Raw genomic sequence first — 19,035 nt, forward strand, 5'->3', positions numbered from 1 at the left:
GAGGGCCCGCCCTGGTAATCCAGGATAGTGTGTGCGCTCAAAATTCTTGGTCTAATTGAATCTGCCAAGACTTCCCCAGTGTTGGCAATGTTCACAGGTTCCAGGGAGTGGGACCTCACGTCTTCGCGTCTTCGGGGCCCATTATTCACCTACTAAAGGCGCCTGGAGGCCGCAGTGTGCGAGGGCCTGCCTCCCCCCGGACTGTGGCCACGGCCTGGCCTGGACCAGTGGAAGGCACATGGCCTCCCGCTTCACAAACCAGCACGTCCTGGCAGGGAGGTCGTTGTGCCAGGACGCTGGGGGAGGGGACGAAGGCTCTGCAAGGGAGATGGTGGATCTGGAGACTCCACCGGGATCGGCTAGGACAGGAGGGGAGTGAAGCGCCCTGGCGAGGAGATGGTCAAGGGAGAGCCCTGCCCCTCCCCGTTCGCTGCCCCTGAATCTGACTTCCCGCAGGAACTCAGACTCCAGCCGGGCGCTGTGCTGGGTCCGACAGAGCTCGCCCTTGGCCTCAGGGAGCTCCCCATCTAACCCAGCAACAGCACTGGCAGCACCATTGTCTTCAAGATGCCCTCAGTACAGGTGAGAGGCCAAGGGCGGGCAGAGGGTCAGTTTTTGTACACAATCAGATTCAAATGTCCTCAGTGCCCTATGGAGTACTTCCTTCCTGTCCTGTCTCTGAGATTTTGTCATCTCTCGCCTCTTCCTCTTGGCACTTCAAAGTGAAATAGTGACAGCCTGTTCTGCCTTCCGCTAAAGAGCTTGCAGAGGAAGCCACTCCTCCCGGCTGGGTCTGTGGGGACCCAGGGCACAGGACCCCCGGGCCGGCGGGTGAGGGCAGGCAGCCTTTGCCTAGTTGGCATCCATCCCCGCTCCTCTCGGACAGCCTGCCTCCGAGCACCAGCTCCCTCCTCACAGCGGAGAGAGGCTTCCGCAGGGGGACTGGGGGGGCCCTGGGGACAGATTGGGCAACGGCAGAGCCCCCTGCCATGTCTGAACCCCCAAATCCACCTACAATGGGAAACGCGGGCTTGGATGTGAAGAGAACCTTCTAATCTCAATGTGTGACTTGAAGCAAATCACTTAAGGCCTCTAGGAGCCGGTTTCCTTATCTGTAAAATGGGTGTCCAAAGGCTAGGACACAATTACGCAGGCGCCGTGGATAGTTCATGGAGAGTTCAAGGGGAGCTCGCTACTCACTACGTGGGTGGCCCCCCTCGGCCATCCTCCCGGACAGATGTGCCCACCACCCAGGCCTGCAATCTGCCGGCATTCCCGCCTCATCGAGTCAGCCGGGGGCGCTGGGAGGCCGCGGCCCGGAGGCCACGCGAGGTGCGCGGCGCGCGAGGGCGCCCCCGGCTGTGTGACCCCCTGGACCGGAGTCAAGTGACAGCGAGACCCAGCCGACCGCCCCCGCCCCCGCCCCGCCGGCCGCTGAGTCCCCGGCGCCCAGACGTCGCCCTCGGCCCGCGTCTCCCACGCGCGGCCTCCTCCCCGGGCGCGCCCGGCCCGCGGGGCCCACGCGGCGGGCGGAGCCGGCCGGGGCCTTTGTGTTCAAACCGCCCAATGGGCGGCGGGGGGCGGGGCGGGGGCGGGGCCTGGCCAATGGGCGGCGGCCTGTCAGGGCTGACAGACAGGCGCACACATACACACTCGGCCACGCGCGCGCCGCCCGGCCCCACTCGCGCGGCGCAGTTGTGCGCGGGCCGCATTGTCCGCCGCTCCCGCTGCCGCCCCGCGCCCGCCGCCGCCCCCTGCGCCCGGCCCGCACCCAGAGCCTCCCGATCCCGGCGCCGAGGGGCGCGCCGGGGGCAGCGCGGGCCTCGCACCCCGGCCCCGCGGAACCGCAGGTAACACCGGCCGCCGGCCCCGGCGAGCAGCCGCGAGGGGCGGGGAGGGGGTGGCCGGCCCTGTCCGCCTCCCGCGGCGCCGGGCCCCGCCTGGCCCCGGTCATGCCTGGGCCGCTCCGGCCATGGCCGGCTGCCGGCCTGCTTCTCCGGCCGCTGGGCCCGGCTCCAGCCCCGCCCGGGCCCGCCCCTGGGCCGGCCGGGAGCGGCCGCGGTGCCCGGCCGGCGGCGCCCTGACTCACGCCCGGCCCCCGCCCCGGGCCGCCGCCCGCCGGTCCCCCCGGCGGATGTCCCCAGGCGGGACTTCCCGGGGCAGGACCTCCCTCCGGGGAGGAGAGTGCCCATGTCCCCGTGCCAGGCGGGCCGCGTCCAGGGACAGGCAGTGCCCTGCCGCCGCCTTTCACAACTCCGGGCCGGAGTTCTAAAAGGACCCAAACAAGCGGGGGGCGGGCGGCTGTGGTCGGTGAACGTCGCCGCCGCCGCCGGGGCGGGGAGGGCGGGGAGCTGGCACCGGAGCGGCTCAGGCCCGGGAGGAGACTGGCGGGCTGGGCCCCGAGTGGAATGGCCCCAGAAGCACCTAGGATCTGCGTCCAGGCTGGACCCTGAGTAGACAGTGTCCTGAAGTTTGTGATGGGCACTGGGGAAGGTGGCACTGAGAAGAGGATGTGGCCCAGCTCAGAAGTGGGGAGGGATGCCTGATCCTGTGTGTGTGTGTGTGTGTGTGTGTGTGTGTGTGTCGGGGGCGTTGTCTACTCTCCTATGCAAAAGACCTGAGCTTCTAGAAGCTAATCTGCTGTTCTGTTTTGGAGGAGGAAACCTTGACCTTTTTCCTCTTGTGAAACCCACACTCCGTTGCAAGCTGTTTTGTGTTCCCAGCGTGCCCCAGAGCGACCGGGCCCTGGGGAGGCCGCAGGGCTGACAGCTCTCAGCTGCCCCCTCCTGTCCGCGGCCGTATGAATATGTATGCCCGGCCGCCCAGTGCTGTGTAAACACATGGCTTTGTTTCTGCCCCTTGGCGGAGGCCTCCACGCAGCGGGGCGGGCGTGGGGGGGGGGCGGTGTGGGCAGCTGGAGCCCCAGGTGGGGAGGGCAGGAGGGGAGAGAGTTACCATATAAGGCGAGGAATAGAGACCAGAACCCAGGCCCACTTCCGGCTTCGGCTACTGCCACCAGCCCTTTACCAAGCCCGGCTGGAGCCAGAGGGAGATGTCAGGTGAGCGTCCCGCCCCAGGAGACGCCAGTGAGACCCAGACGTGAGGCTGCTTGTTCTTCAGAAGAGAACTTTCTAGAACCCGCCAGCTGGACGAACCAGACCTTCTGGTTTCCGTAGCCTGAGTGGGGATGTGTTAGAGAGAACTAGTCATTTAAATGTCTCAGAAGCGATAGCAGGTGTCAGGGACCAGGACCTCTGAGTGGGCTGAGGTCCCGTGACTGACGTGGCTGGCAGAGGTGTGTGGACGGAGATTCTGAATGTGGGTTTCTGGAGCTTCTTAGTCCTCCCGTGGCAGGACTGCCCGTGGGTTTTTTTGTTTGTTTTTGTTTTTTTAAAGAAGAGCCCACACTTGTTCTTTTTTTGTCTTGCTGTTAATCCTCACCTGAGGATACTTTTCCATTGGTTCTCAGTGAGAGTGCAAGGGAGAGAGACAGAAACATCCTTGTGAGAGGGCACATCAAAGGGCTGCCTTCACACATGCTCCATCCAGGGCCAGAGCCTGCATCCGAGGTACATGCCTGTGACCGGGATGGAACCCGGGACCCTCCAGTCTGCAGGCCAACACTCTTTCCACTGAGCCAGACAGGCCGGCGCAGCACAGCACAGCACCTTTTGCCAGGCCTCCCCGCCCCCCACCTCCTCGGCCTCATCGGTTCCAGCCTTGGCTTCCGCCCCGTGTTCCCACACTCTGCTCCACTGCCCTTTTCGTTAGTTTGTTAGCAAATGTCTGTTGTGTAACAACTTTCTCTGCAGCCCGTTCTGAGCATATCTGAGGCCGCGGGGGCGCTAGCTGGGGCCACGCCACACGCTCCTGAAACAACCTGTCACTTCACGGTGGGTGGGAAGAGCCAGCGCTGTCACATGTCAGATCCGAGCTACACCCCGGCTCAGTCACTGAGGGGCTGGTGCTGTGGGCAGGTCACCCATCAGCCGGGTCCCAGGCTCCTCCGCTGTCTGCTGGACTAACGATGCCTGCCTGGCTTGTAGGAGCCAGGTACCTAGGAGGCATTTACTAAGTGTGTTATCATCACCATGACAGCGAGATGTGCTGATGCGGCGGAATAGCAGCTAGCCAAGGGGACAGAGTTGCAGGGGCTGGGCCAGGGGGAGGGGCCCGGTGTCACTGTTTGGCCGGGGCCCTGGTCTCTGAGGGGAGCTGCAGGAAGAAAAGGAGAGCGTGTTCCCCTGGGAAACGGCTGGGATGAGCGTGGAGCCTGCTCTGGGGAGCGGCCCGGCTGGCGGGGCTGTGCGGGCGGCAGTGAGCCAGGCCTCCTTCAGCATCTCCTGTGTGTGTGCCTCACGTGCCACATGCAGGGCTGCGGAAGGCCAGTCCTGCCTCTCACGGAGCTCAGTGACAGATAAACCGAAAACTAACAAGCCTGGCAGGTGCGGGCTGCAGCCGGGGCGGGGTGTCTCCCTCATCGCAGGCTGTGCTGAACGAAAAAATGCCTGGTCTCTCCCCCGCCAGGTAGGGTCTCCCAGGGCCCCAAGCCTCACCTGCCAGCCTTTCTCTCCAAGACTCTTCAGGGGAAGGTCCCCATCCCGCCTCGCCATGTCCCGTCGAAGCCAGCGCCTCACCCGCTACTCCCAGGCAGACGATGACGGCGGCAGCAGCAGTGGCGGGAGCTCAGTGGCGGGGAGCCAGAGCACCCTGTTCAAGGACAGTCCTTTCCGGTAGGGGATTGCCACCCCCATCCTTACCCCCACCCCCACCCTTACCCTCACCCCCACCCCCACCCTCACCCTCACTCCCACCGCCACTGTCACCCCACCCTTACCCCCACCCTTACCCCCACCCTTACCCTCACCCTCACCCTTACCCTCAGCCCCACCCTCACCCCACCCCCACCCTCAACCCCCACCCCCACCCCCTCCCTCACTCCCACCCCCGCCCTCACCCCCAACCTTACCCTCACCCTCACCCTTACCCTCACCCCACCCCCAAACTCACCCTCACTCCCACCGCCACTGTCACCCCACCCTTACCCCCACCCTTACCCTCACCCTCACCCTTACCCTCAGCCCCACCCTCACCCCACCCCCACCCTCAACCCTCACCCCCACCCCCACCCTCACCCTCACTCCCACCCCCGCCCTCACCCCCACCCTCACCCTCACCCTCACCCCCACCCTCACCCCACCCCCACCCCCACCCCCACCCTCACCCCCACCCCCCCCCCCACCCTCACCCCACCCCCACCCTCACCCCACCCCCACCCTCACCCTCACTCCCACCCCCGCCCTCACCCCCACCCTTACCCTCACCCTCACCCCCACCCTCACCCCACCCCCACCCCCACCCCCACCCTCACCCTTACTCCCACCCCCACCCTCACCTCACCCTCACCCTCACCCTCACCCCCACCCTCACCCCACCCCCACCCCCACCCCCACCCTCACCCCACCCCCACCCCCACCCCCAACCTCACCCCACCCTCACCCCCACCCCACCCCCACCCCCACCCTCACCCTCACCCCCACCCTCACCCTCACCCTCACCCTCACCCTCACCCTCACCCTTACCCTCACCCTCACCCTCACCCTCACCCCCACCCCCACCCCCACCCCCACCCCACCCCCACCCCACCCCCACCCCCACCCCCACCCTTACCCTCACCCCCACCCCCACCCCACCCCGCCCCCACCCTCACCCCACCCCGCCCCGGGGATCGTGCTGCGGCCAGAGCAGCGGGCTGGGCATCCCGGCCCGGCCTCTCTCTGTCCTGCCTTCACGGGTGGAGATAAGTGCAGGGCACACCCCCTCCTCTGAGGAGCCAGGGTGAGTACCACTTCCCTCTGCTGGGAGCCAGGCTGTGCCTTGTGCTCAGGGAACAGGAAGTGGGGAGAGGCAGCTTCGAGAAGCCAGGCCGGAAACCCGCACCGCTGGCTGGGCCCACAGGCACCCCGTCTGCCGCGGGGGGCAGGCCTCCGTCACGGCCCCGGGCCGCACTGTGTGTCTCCCGGCGGCCGGGAGCGCCAGCCCCGCCTCCGAGATGAGCGAGGCGGTGCCCCTCCCCTGCCCCTCGCAGACAGGCTCCTGGGCCGTGGGCTTCAGTGGGCTGTACAAATTACTGGCCATTAGGAAGCGGGAGAGAAGCCTGGCTTTGAAGTTAGAGACCCAGATTGGAATCTCCACTCATCCCCCTGACCATCTGCCCGCTGAGACGGGGAGATAATGGGAGCAGAGGAGCTACCTGTGCCCCGGGCTGTTAGTTGCCTAGCAACAAGGCCACCCACTCAGCGGGAGTGCAGAGCCTGGCTTCCTGTGCTTCCCGACCCGCTCACCTCCCCTCCCTCCCGCCGGCCCCGCAGGACGGCGAAGAGGAAGTCCAGCAGCACGAAGCGCCTCTCCCCGGGGCCCCAGCTGGGCCCCTCGGACACTCACAGCTACTACAGCGAGTCCGTGGTCAGGGAGTCCTACTACAGCCCGCGGGCCACCTCGCTGGCCAGGAGCTCCGTCCTCGAGGACCAGCTGCACGCTGACCCCTATTGGAGTGAGTGGACCTTCTCCTGGGCTCTGCCTCCTCTGCAAACCCGGCCCCCGGTGCGGCTCCCTCACCCGGGCTCCTGAGCCTGCGGGGCCAGGGGGGCTCCCAGGTGTCACCTCCCAGGTCCCTGCAGATGGTGAAGTGGCCATGTGGCCACTCCGAGCCCCCTCTGGAGACAGGGGGGCTGGCCCAGCTCACCCTCCGGGAGGGGCCACGACAGAGTCCACCAGGGGCTCCCCCCACCCCCCAGTTCCCTCCTCCTTGGCATCTCTGAGCCCGGGAGAACCCGCCTTCGTCCCTCCTCAGGCGAGGACCTGCGGGCGCGGAGGAGGAGAGGCACAGGGGACACCGAGAGCAGCAAGATCAACGGGCTGGTGGGGGCCAAGCTCTCCGAGGACTTCCCGGGGTCCTCCTCCGGCTACTCCTCCGAGGATGACTACGTAGGTAGGTGCCCCTCAGCCCCGGACAGACGCTCCAGCGGGTTCTGGCACCGCCCGCCGGGCTCCCTGACAGCTTGGGGAGCCTGGTGTTGGACAGGCGCCTCCGCAGATCCAATGGCGTCCCTCCTGCGCCTGTGGCACCCTGAACCCCAGCCTGGGGCGTCCCTCGGCACCATGGGCCGTCCGTCCCTGCCCCACTAGGCCTACGGTCAAGGTCAACGCCATTGTTTGCTCACTTCCAGCAAGCGTTTCACACAGGCTTCAGGCTGAGGGGGTGCCTGACGCCTGAGTCTGGTTCTGAGCAGAGGGGGAGGGGAGGGGTGCAGGCAGGGAGCTCAGGGGAAGTAAAGAGTCAGAAACCCGTGGAAAGCTCTGCCAGCAGGCGCGTCCCGGCCGCGGTGCCAGCCGGTGTGGCACGGGGAGTGTGGGGAATGGTGCGGGTCCCAGGGCACCGTCCCAGGAGAAGACCGGGCGGGCAGTGCCCGTGCCAGGCTCTCCTGAGAGAGGAGACTGAGCCGCTCCCTCCTGCAGGGTACTCGGAGGCGGCCCAGCAGGGCGCGGGCTTGCGGCTGCGGGGCGCGGCCTCCCGGGCAGGCTCCTTCTTCTGGACGGTGGTCACCTTCCCAGGTGGGTGCCGGAGGTCTGTGCACGCTGGTCTCCGTTCCCTGCAGCAGCCCCCTCTCTCCGCTGGGGTCCAGCCCGCACAGAGGGGCTGTGGGACCATCGGGAAGCTCATTCTAGAACGATCCCAGGGCCAAGAGCCATGGGAGCATCCTGGCGGGGGAAGGGCGGGAGCGGCTGTGGCAGGGCACTGGTGGGGCGGTGGGGGAGGGGTGGTGAGAGGGGCTGGTGGCCAGAGGGTAGGAGAGAGTGCCTGGCCGGGTGCGGCGAGGAGGCTGGGATAACCACAGGGGGCGGGAGGGGTGCTCTGCAGGCCCCGCCCCTCCGGGCGGCACTGAGGCCTGCGGGTCCCTCTTCCAGGCCGGCTCTTCGGGCTCCTGTACTGGTGGGTGGGCACCACCTGGTACCGCCTGACGACGGCCGCCTCCCTCCTCGACGTCTTCGTTCTAACCAGGTGAGCGGACTCCCCGGAGGGCGAGCCAGACCATCCGGCCGAGTCTCAGGCCCCGGGCCTGCCTGCAGGCGGGGCCTGGGCTCCAGCCCGCAGTGCATTCCCTCCTCCGGGCGGCCCGGACCCCACGCCCCGGCCTCGGGGCTGCCTGAGCTGCGGGCTCCTGCGAGCCTTTCGGCAGAGGAAGAGGCAGAGGCCGGAGGGCAGGGTGGCTCTGGCCGTATCCTGGTCGGAGTGGGGCCAGCTATGCGGAGAAGGGGGGCCGAGGATGGACTCATGGCACTGAGAGAAGTGCTCCCATTTTTCTAAAAAGAAAATGTTGCTCCCATTTTTCTAAAAAGAAAATGCCCTACTTTTTTCTGTTTGCTTGCAGAGAGGACCTCTGTATATGAACATTCTAGTGGGGGTTTTTTAAGACTCCACTACTTGTTTTTAATAGCGTCAGTAAAGTTCAAGGCCGTCATTGTCCCCGTTACGTTAGCACTCAGAAACCGATCTCCCCGGACGCCCGGGGGACCGAGGGGCCTGCGCCTCTGACGTGCCCGCCTTCCCTGCCCACCCACCCCCGCCCCCGGTCCAGGCGCTTCTCATCCCTGAAGCCGTTCCTGTGGTTCCTCCTGCTGCTGCTGCTGCTGACCGGCCTGACCTACGGTGAGCTGAGCCGCGGCCACAGGATACGGGGGGAAGGGAGCTGCCAGGGGGCAGCGCAGGGCTGCGTGGGCGGGGCACGCTGAGCGGAACTGAAACCAGAGGGACGGTGACCACCGACCAGAAAAGGAGGCAGGACGAGTGGGCCGGACAGCCCAGGTGCCTGTGATCCTGGGGTTGTCCCAGTCTGTCATGGACACACACACTCGTGTCAACTTTTCAATGGACAGTTTCACATGGGTTCCACAATTCCACCAGTTGCCTCCATGGCCCCCGGACTCAATTTTAATGACTGTGCCAATCTGTAATCAAGGATCATGCTTAGTGCTTTTAAAGGGCTGGTTTTATAGGTGGAGCATCTGTCCGCCTTGTACTTCTTTTTCCAGCACCAAGGCAGAACCCTTTCCCGGCACTGCATTTCCTTTTCATTTCCGGTTCCTCTCCCCCTGGAACGGCATCGCCTTAAAATACCGGCACCCGGTGTAGCTGCGCAGCGTCCGTTCAGGGCCCTCTCCCAGGAGTAGCTCCGCGTACTCCGCGCTTCTCCCTCGCCTGCGGAGCTGGTGACGTCTTCCTGGCCCGGCCCCAGGAGATGCGCGGTGCCAGGCCGAAGGGCGGGGGCGGGCCCGGGAGCCTGCTGGCGGTGCAGAGCGTAGGGGCGTGTGCAGAGGGCCCGACTCAAAGCCCCGTGGTCACCTGCTTCCCGGTCCATCTGCTCTGGCCGATGAGTGACAAGTGTGGCATCTGCTGGATGGAGACTCCGCAGCCAGTATGGCTCGCGAGGATAAGACCAGCTACGCACAGGAGGGCCGGGTAGCCGATACCCAGTAGGCGGGAGCCCTCAGCGTGTGCGCCTTCGTGCTCACGGCCCCGCCAGGTAACCAGTCTCTGCCCTGTGTCCAGGTGCCTGGAACTTCTACCCCTACGGCCTGCACACAGTCCACCCCACCCTGGTTTCCTGGTGGGCAGCGAGGGGCAGCGGCCAGCAGCATGAGGTGTGGGAGCCCAGAGACTCCTCCCCGCATTTCCAGGTGAGTGTCCGAGCGCACAGGCTCCCGCTCTGGAGTGGAGTCTTTAAGAGAGAAACTAGAATGTTCCTACTCAGTAAGGTCCTGCGCTGTTTGCCGCAGGTTTCCCTGCGCTTAGACTGGCCCGCCTGTGCCTGAGAGGGGTGCCACCCTCGCTGGGACAGTGCCCATCCCCCGGGCACTTTCTCTACCATTCGGAGTGGACCTGCTGGGGGGCAGTCTGCTCTGACTCAGAACTGCCCCCCCGTCCCCACCATCCTAAGCACAGGAAGCGGAATCAGACAAGCCGTCTTATCGCCATATTCCTTTCCCCGCCGTTTCACAAGTACAGGGGGGGGCAAAAGTAGGTTCACAGTTGTTCCTATGAAAATAGTACAATAGCCCTAACGGGTTTGGCTCAGTGGATAGAGCATCGGCGTGCGGACTGAAGGGTCCCAGGTTCGATTCCTGTCAAGGGCATGTACCTTGGTTGGGGGCACATCCCTAGTAGGGGGTGTGCAGGAGGCAGCTGATCGATGTTTCTCTCTCATCGATGTTTCTAATTCTCTATGGCTCTCCCTTCCTCTCTTAAGAAATCGATAAAATATGTTTTAATAATAATAATAATAATAATAATACAGTAATTAATAAGTAATACAAAAATAAATTCTGTGTTTCGTGTACTCACCACTGTAAACCTACTTTTGCCCCATCCTGTATTCACTGAGCACGTCTATGAATAAGGTAATATCACGGTCAGCTATCAGTCAGCACAGACAAACCACCTGTGAAATTAGAGCCTTAAAGGGCACGGGTAAGACTGGTATGAGCCTGAGGGTCCGCTAGCTGGCCCTTCCGGTCCAAGCAAGGCCAGGCTGCCTGGGCTGGGCTCCCGTGTGCCTGCAGCCGGCCGCGGTCAGCGGGCGGGCTGGGCTCCCCACTTTGTTGTCCAACAGGCCGGCCCAGTTGTTCTCACAGCAGCCACGCAAGGTTCCCAGGAGCAGAATCAGGCCAGGCCCTCTGAGGCGTGGCTGGAACTGGCACCCTCCACGTTCCATGGCCTCAACAAACCGCAGAGCCAGCCTAGCTTCAAGCAGGAGCCAGGCTCCGCCTCCCCATGGGGACGCCTGCCAGGCCACGCCCACAGGTGCACCTGCCAGGCGCAGAGGAGACAGGCCCAGGCTGTACCTCAAAGAGCCTGCAGTCCACGCGCGCACGCACACGTGTGTGTGTGTGTGTGTGTGTGTGTGTGTGTGTGTGTGTGAGTGAAGTGCACAAGTAACCAGACTGTGTGTGCACAGGTCCTGAGGGCCACAAAGAAAAATTAAAACTATTATAGTTATTTAACTTTGCTTGTATCTTGCTGAATTTAATTTGATGACATTCTGGCACTTATAAGACTTCCTTTTTTAATCATTAGTAAACACATTAAATACGATTCAATTTCAGGACCACCTTTTTTTATTAAAAAAAAAAAAAAAGAAAGAAAAGAAAAAGTTACATTTGCATAAAGACACTAATAAAAATAGCTGCCTCGTTTGGGAAGGGGTGGTGCGGGCACAGTGGAGGGGCAGAGGTTACGAGCATGACTTCTTACTGTTTGCTTGCTTTTTGAGTCATGCCAAGAAACGGAATTTTTGAAAATCAGACTTGACCTCTGTACCCAGCGGCCTTGCCGTTTGGTAGTCAACAGGCTGTGTGTTACGCTTTCTCTTGGCAAAGATTTTCGTGGTGAAGCGAACAAGGCTCTCAAATTTCATGGCACGCTATCAAATGCCACCCCCGCGTCCAGATGACCTGTGTTCTGCCTTCTCTGTGGGGCATCCAGTTCAAGAGGAAAGAGAGAGCCTTTTCAGAAGGCGTGGTCTCTTAGCCGCAGTTACTGATGGGAGAAGTGGGAGCTACTGACAGTCAGCTGAGCCTCTGAGCCCCACGCTCTCTGGCACACGTGCACCCCGAGAGGAGTGGGGGGTTCACCCAGCCCCAGTGGCCATCCATTCGGACCCTCTGGGGAGGGCACTGTGTCCCCATCTCCTGTCCCACATGCACCCCTCCTTGGGGATCAGACCCCTCCAGCCGCTGTGTGTCCCGTACCCTGTGCTTCGGAGTCACCGCACCCAGCAAACCCATTTGGCAGCTGCAGGAACCGCCACCTGTGGGGCCTGAGAGCCTGGGGCCCAGCAGGTGTTCACGTCTGGGCGGACTGAGACTCCTCCCGCTCCTCCAGGGCCACAGCTGTGGCCTCTCACCTCTGCCCTTCCCTCTGGCAGGCGGAGCAGCGCATCCTGTCCCGGGTGCACTCCCTGGAGCGGCGCCTGGAGGCCCTGGCCGCCGAGTTCTCCTCGGCGTGGCAGAAGGAGGCCGTGCGCCTGGAGCGCCTGGAGCTGCGGCAAGGGGCGGCGGGCGAGGGCGGCGGCCGCGGCCTGAGCCAGGAGGACACGCTGGTGCTCCTGGAGGGGCTGGTGAGCCGCCGGGAGGCCGCCCTGAAGGAGGACTTCCGCAGGGACACTGCCGCCCGGATCCAGGTGCGGAGGAGCTGCGGTCTCGGCTGGAGCTGGGGCCACATGGGCGTGACACCGTGGGCGTGCGGGTGGGGGGCGACCCTGCACACCCTGACGTGGAGAGGCAAGCTGAGTTTTCTCCTCTTTCACATGGACGCTCTCCCCTCTTCTCCCACGCCCCTGCTCCCCGGCAGCCCATAGATTACAGGGCCTGGCACCCGGGGGTGGGTGTGCGGTGAAGATCAAGGGCGGCGTCCCGCTCCAGGGAGGCCCTGTGGCAGAGGCGGGGAGCTGAGGTGCCAGCACAGAGGCCAGGATTGGATTGTGGTCACCCCACTCCCTGGGGGCTGGGGGCTGGGGGCCCTCTGAGCGCAGCCCCCTGAGACCCCCCCGCCCCGTGCCCACAGGAGGAGCTGGCCTCCCTGCGAGCGGAGCACCAGCAGGACGCCGAGGACCTCTTCCGGAAGGTGGTCCGCGCCTCCCAGGTGGGCCTGGCCTCATCCAACTCCACCCCTGACTAGGGCGAGGGGGGCACCCAGGCCGCCCGGAGGGCCTGCTGAGACATGGGGGGGGGGGGGGGCGGAGAGGGGACGGGAGGAGACTCCTGACTTCTGGCTGGAATGCTCGCCGGGACACTGGGAGCCGCGGGGACAGGAAGGGGCACAGTCAGCTGGCCGTGGGGCTGGGTCCACATGCTGAACGAATGCGAGGTGTATGAGCCTCCAGATACGGGGAGACTCGCACGGGACCTTGACCCGGAGGCAGAGTGACATTTGCTGGAGCAGCTGGGAGACTCCGGGAGGGAGCGGTTAGGGAGAGACAATTGCTACCATCTGACACGGCTCGCGTTTCTCCCTTGTGCCTGCACAGGAGTCTGAGGACCGGCTCCAGCAGCTGAAGGCCGAGTGGCACAGGTAATGGGCCTGCTTCTGGCCTGGGCCTGCCCCTCCCCCTGCCCTCTGCCTGCCCCCCTCCCCCCAGGCAGGACTGGGGAGCAGTGCCTCAGAGCTGAGTTCTGACTGTGTTGTAAACAGAGCGGGAAGGCTGACGGCCAGCTCAGACCACGTGCTTTTAGGCCTGTGCCTGAGGGGCAGTGCAGGCTGGGGTGGGCCCTGCAGGAGGTGGGATTGCCGGGTTCACGTAGACACATCATCTCTGCACACCCTCCCGCGCTGCCTCCCCTGCCCCGGGCATCTGCTCACGGGGAGCGAGCGGCAGAGGCCGAGAGAACGATCTGAGCTGAGAGAGGGAGCGGGGAAGGAGTGAGCTCCCTGGTCAGGCAAACCGGGCGCTGAGCTCTCAGCCAGGAGCCCCACGGGCAGGCCCTGCGTCGCCTGGTGCGTGGGCACGCACACATCAGGAGCCGGTGAGGGGTCCTCTTGCTCCCCAGCATCCCAGGCTCTCTCTCCTCTCTCTGGGCCCAGGATGACCCAGGAGTCCTTTCGGGAGAACTCCGTGAAGGAGCTGGGCCGGCTGGAGGGCCAGCTGGCGGGCCTGCGCCAGGAGCTGGCAGCCCTGGCCCGGAAGCAGAACGCAGTGGCCGACCAAGTGGGCCTCCTGCCGCAGCAGCTCCAGGCCGTGCGGGACGACGTGAGTCCGACGCCCGGGCCCCGGAACACCGCCGCTGAGGCCATCTGTCCTGTGCCTGCAGCCTCAGTCCCACATCCCTGGCCCTGGCCCTGACCCAGATGCTGTCTTCCTGTACTGGGGGACGGGGATGGGCCATTACTAGCTCTCTCATCTGTGTGGCCCGAGCAGGCACATGCTGGCCCTCCCTCACAGGCCCGCACCCCTTCCCTGCTTCCCTCCCCAGCCAGCTCTGCCTGCCGGCAGCCCAGAGTGAGACCTCTTCTCGGTCCCCAGGTGGAGTCCCAGTTCCCTGCCTGGATCAGTCAGTTCCTGCTCCAAGGTGGGGCGGCCCGCACGGGCATCCTTCAGCGAGAGGAGATGCAGGCTCGGCTGCAGGAGCTGGAGGGCAAGATCCTCAATCACGTGGCCGAGATGCAGGGCAAGTCGGCGAAGGAGGCGGTGGCCAGCCTGGGGCTGAGGCTGCAGAAGGAAGGCGTGATCGGGGTGACAGAGGAGGTGAGAGATTACGCCCCGGGACTCCCACTGGCACAGACACACGGCTTTCCTCCCCGGAGCCACAGACCTGCATGGCCCCCACTGCCAGCCCCTGGAGCGGACCCTGCAGGGGGCGCGGTGGCTGCTGTGGGGCGGGTCCCGGAGGGTGGACTATGCCTGGGTGGCCGGACGCCAGGGCGGGGCAAGCACAGAAGGGCCGGCAGGGGGGTCCGAGGGCGGCCGAGGCGGCCCCCGCCACCCCCGCTCTGGCGCCTGTTGCAGGAGGTGCACGGCATCGTGGAGCAGGCCCTGAAGCGCTACAGCGAGGACCGCATCGGGATGGTGGACTACGCGCTGGAGTCCGGAGGTGCGCGCTCCGCCCGCAGCCCAGCCTGGCCCCGCGCCGCGCCGGCCTCTGGCACCTGCGGGAGCCGCCCTGTGCTAGGCCAGCAGGGCTTCTCAAAGTCGCCCAACCAGATCAACCAGAACTCCCCAAAGGCCGGGCGCTCCTGGGCTGGGACGAGGCTGTGGACACTGCCCTGTGGTCTGGGTTGGGTTACGGACTGTCCCTGGGCCCGGGCCTCTGCCCTCCATCCTCAGAGAGGACGTGGGCAGTGGTGGTGCCCCTCGGGCTGCCTCAGCCCTCTCAGCCGGGGTCCTGGCTGCTGAGCTGTCGTCTGGTCTCCCTCCCCTGCTCCCAGGCAGGCCCCCAGCGCCCACACCTCTCTCTCTCCTGGGCCAGGGGCCAGTGTGATCAGCACCCGGTGTTCCGAGACCTACGAGACCAAGACGGCCCTCCTCAGCCTCTTCGGCATCCCCCTGTGGTACCACTCCCAGTCGCCCCGCGTCATCCTCCAGGTGGGCACCAGGCGGGGACAGCAGGGTCCTGTGCAGCTGGGCAACTGCCCACCCCAGGTCAGCCAGCCCTGCCCTGACCCGGCTCTTCCCTTCCAGCCAGATGTGCACCCAGGCAACTGCTGGGCCTTCCAGGGGCCCCAGGGCTTTGCCGTGATCCGCCTGTCTGCCCGCATCCGCCCCACGGCTGTCACCCTAGAGCACGTGCCCAAGTCCTTGTCACCCAACAGCACCATCTCCAGTGCCCCCAAGGACTTCGCTGTCTTCGTGAGTGTCCCCGTGCGGCCCGAGGAGAGCTGCGGGGGGGCCTGGGGTCTCTGCTGAGGATAGAGTTGGGGGGCGGGCGCAGATCTGGAAGAGATGGTGCCAGGGTGGGAATGGGACTTGGATCCCAGTTGTCTAGGCTACGGAGGAAAAGAGAGGCCCCAGGGGCAAAGCGGCTTGTCTGACCCAGACCCCTCCGCAGCCCTGTTCCCACTGCTCAGACCCCCTGCGGGAGGGGACGGGGGCACAGAGAGGGGCACTGCTCTCGGCTGCCAGGGCGCGTGTCCAAGAGCAGGCTCCTCCCTCATGCTGTGCTCTCTGCAGGGGTTTGAAGAAGACCTGCAGCAGGAGGGGACGCTGCTTGGCCAGTTCACCTACAACCAGGATGGGGAGCCCATCCAGACATTTTACTTTCAGGTACAGGGTTCTGTGGTGCCCGTGGAGGGGGCATACTCCCTTCCCTGCCCACCACCCTGTGCCAGGGCCCGGGGTTCAGACAGGGAACCACAGCGCCCGCCTCCCACAGCCCAAGGCAGGGAACAGGACCGCTGTCTCAGTGACTTCCCAGAATGCAGAGCCCCAGGCTCCCCAGGAGGTTGATTCCTTGGGGCTGTTGGGGCCCAGAACCCTGCAGCCTCCCCCAGGGGTGAGGATTGGAGTCCAGTAATGTGAGGGCGGGTGTGAGGTGAAGGGCCAGTGGCAGGAAGAGGCCGGAGAATTCCAGCCCTCAGAGTGGGGTGGAGGGGGCGGGCGGTGCTGTGTTAGGCAGAGAGGTGGCAGTATGATGTGCAGCATCATCTCGCCATGGCCGTGAGCGTGGGGCGTCCAGGGGGACCAGCCTGGAGACAGGGAGGCGGCCGAAGTGGCGGTAGGAGAGCATGCCAGAATTGGCGATGGGTGCTCACCCGGAGGACGCAGAGGTGCGGACACACAGGGAAGGGGGAGGTGGAGAGGGCAGCGGGAGGCTAATGCAGACGGGGCAGGCTGGCCACCGAGTTTGAGGCACCTCTCCCAGTCCTTGGGGCTGTCCGTGGGCCTGACACAGATGGAGCTGTGAGCTCCAGGCCATCACGAAGCCATGGGAGGGCCGGGTTCTCAGGGTGTGTGCAGAGTGGGCCTTAGGAGCGGGCGGAGGACAGGAGCCAGAGGGATGAGGAAGAGCAGGGACACTGCTGAAGCATCAGAAGCTCCTCATAAACTGGCTCTTTGAGCACAGAGGACAGAGGCCTGATGGCAGCTGGAGGAAGAAAAGGAATTCTGCTTAATTCAAAGAAAAGAGATTCTTTTCCAACATCAGCACAGAGCAGCAGACTCCGTGCAGGCCGTGCTGCCGTGACCAGGCCCCTGTGGCTGTCAGTGCGGGGTGAACTGGCCGGTGCTCAGCCACAAGGCCATTCTGAGGCCCCGGTGGGTGGTCCCGGGAGGACTCTGGAGCCCTGAACCCCTAGGCCCCCCCGCTGGACACTCCTGCAGGGTCTGGGACAGGCAGGGGCTGTGGAGTCCAGGTCGCTCAGAGGCCCCAGGCAGGGGCCTGGCCCGAGAGGGGCACCTCCTCGCCCGCCTGCTGCCAGTGAGGGCTGAGGGCTCTCTCACACTCTGAACCTCCTCCTTCTCCACCCAGGACCCCAAAATGGCCACGTACCAGGTGGTGGAGCTGCGGATCCTGACTAACTGGGGCCACCCGGAGTACACCTGCATCTACCGCTTCAGGGTGCACGGGGAGCCCGCCCACTAGGCTCCCTGCACTGCGCCAGCGGGGAGGCCAGCCGCGCCCCCCTCTGCGATCGGGGAGCAGCGCCCTGCACTTCCCACATGCTTGACCAGCGCACTGACTCCCAGGAGCGGAGCCCCTGGCCCCTCCAGCAGCGGGCAGCTCTGGAGGCTCAGCTGGCTCCAGCGTCTTTCCACCTTTCGTTCTCACGCCAGGCACTGGGGTCTGGTCCCCTCCTGGGAAGGTGTATATACGTAGCATGTGGGACTCAGAGGCAGGAGCGGTGACGAGTGGACATGTCCAGCAGCCGTGGGCAAGACCTGACTGACCGCCCCTTGCCCACGGCGGAGGGGCTGGCACCCAGGAAGCTCCGTTGGGAGGTAGTGGTGTGTGACGATGCAATGCCGGAGCCACGGGGCACAGCGAGGGCTGGGGCAGGGGACTGCGGCCCCAGGGGCGGAGGGTGCTCGAGGTTCAGGTTGGGACGGGCTGTGGGCAGGGAGCTCCTGGGAGTGGGCGGCTGGGCTCTCAGAAGCCAGTTCCATCGGCCCAGGGGAGCTTGGCCCACATCCTCCAAGGGCTGCTATGCACTGTCTGTCCTGGCGTGAGGTGGGCCGTGGGGCTTCTGTACCCCAGGCCTGCTCCTGTGAGCTTCAGAGGGCCCAGGCCAGCCCTGTAGGGCCCCCTCTGCTGGGGACACTAGTTGTTTCTGCTCGTCCGATGCTGGGATGGGGCCTGCCTGTCCTCCAGGGTGCAGGCTGTGCGTCTGGGTTGGCTAGAAGGTGCAGGCAGAGGACTCCCAGGCCCCCTGGTGGCCCAGTGATGGTGGTGATATTCAGGTTTCATGGTGGGAGGACCGTCTGACCTGTGCCCCATCTCAATCAGGCCCCTGGGCACGCCCCCCCCCCCCCCCAGCACCCTCTCAGGGCTCTTCCAGCTCTTGCTCAGTCGCTTCCTTTCCGGCTTTTTCTATGGGGGTGGGGCTGGGGGAGGGCAGGGGCGGGAGGCAGGGTTTTGGACTAGGCTGGCCCTGCTGTTACTACGTGAACTTTTCAAGGTCTTTTTTTTTTAACTGAAAAGCTAAGGGCCTGATTCCTGGCCCCGTTCGGTGGGCCGTGGAATAACCCGGATGCGGAGAGGGGCTGCCATGCAGGCAGGCGCCCTCTGGGGGGCCCAGGTGTCCTGTGCTCCAGCCCTGGCCCTGCACTCCTCTGCCCAGCTCTTCTGTCACAAATGCTGCACTGTTGGGTTCTTACTTTTTTATCTCCGGATTCTAATTTATACCTATGCAAAAATAAATTATGCCCAGGACTAACGGAATACTTGCTCTTTTGTGTTTTGGGGGAAAGGGAGAATACATGGTTTTAACTGGCCATCGCACAGGGGATCTCTTTTGGGGAAAACGAGTGTGAATTATTGGCCTAAACAATGCCTCAAAGCCAGGCCTCTCGGCTAAAACCCAGCTGAGGTGGGAGGTGGGGCTGAGCAGGCCCTGCCCCGATGGCTCTGGACTCAGATTGGCAGGAGAAAGTAGGGCGGCTTTATGAACCGCCCTGACACCATATTAGGAAGCACCTCCTAGGGCCGTATTAGTTACCTAACTAATGGCCACGGCTGCCTGCAGACTGCGACCCTCCTCCACAGAGTTAGGCATCTGCCCCTTGACCCTGGGCTGGGCTGGGCCACGGAAGTGGGCATCCTGAAGAGCCAGAAGCTGCCAGCTCAGGTCCTGGCCCTTCTCCTAAACACTTCCCGAGCCAGCGTCTCCAATGAGCTGCTCAGAGGGCCCCGGGGGGTCCCCCACTGGACCCTCCAGCACAGGCCTTGTTGACCATGACACCTGGGCAGGGCCAGTCCCCACACAGCTGAGAAAATGAAGGCAGGAACAGGCCAGTAGGGAGGGGCCGGGGGGGAAGTGCAACAGAG

The 19,035-nt window shown here is 64.6% G+C and overlaps 1 protein-coding gene and 1 long non-coding RNA gene across 5 annotated transcripts; one reads left to right on the forward strand and one right to left on the reverse strand.

Annotated features, from left to right (window-relative positions):
• The first annotated feature begins 1,640 nt into the window (after positions 1–1,640).
• SUN2 (Sad1 and UNC84 domain containing 2) lies at positions 1,641–18,429 on the forward strand. Of its 4 annotated transcripts, none has more exons than XM_036457395.2 (18): positions 1,641–1,850; positions 4,578–4,733; positions 6,372–6,553; positions 6,854–6,991; positions 7,519–7,614; positions 7,969–8,062; positions 8,640–8,710; positions 9,611–9,738; positions 11,985–12,239; positions 12,623–12,700; positions 13,086–13,129; positions 13,640–13,805; positions 14,079–14,300; positions 14,562–14,646; positions 15,022–15,137; positions 15,234–15,401; positions 15,723–15,815; positions 17,020–18,429. In XM_036457395.2, the coding sequence occupies exons 2-18, from the start codon at positions 4,612–4,614 to the stop codon at positions 17,131–17,133; spliced, it is 2,172 nt and encodes a 723-aa protein (XP_036313288.1). In that variant the 5' UTR covers positions 1,641–1,850; positions 4,578–4,611; the 3' UTR covers positions 17,134–18,429. The 4 variants fall into 4 exon arrangements, with proteins under 4 accessions (XP_036313288.1, XP_045443437.1, XP_045443436.1 ...); XM_045587481.1 differs by having other exon boundaries at positions 1,743–1,850; positions 4,528–4,733; XM_036457396.2 differs by lacking the exon at positions 1,641–1,850 and having other exon boundaries at positions 4,532–4,733; positions 9,611–9,723; positions 11,982–12,239.
• Positions 13,601–14,586, reverse strand: LOC123653112. The gene is made up of 2 exons (XR_006742741.1): positions 14,471–14,586; positions 13,601–14,321 (listed from the first exon to the last, which is right to left on the reverse strand). It is a non-coding gene; the product is annotated as an uncharacterized LOC123653112 (long non-coding RNA).
• Positions 18,430–19,035: the final 606 nt, after the last annotated feature.

This window comes from Pipistrellus kuhlii, unplaced genomic scaffold, assembly GCF_014108245.1.
Source record: "Pipistrellus kuhlii isolate mPipKuh1 unplaced genomic scaffold, mPipKuh1.p scaffold_m20_p_3, whole genome shotgun sequence".
In the NCBI taxonomy this organism is placed as follows: Eukaryota; Metazoa; Chordata; class Mammalia; order Chiroptera; family Vespertilionidae; genus Pipistrellus; species Pipistrellus kuhlii.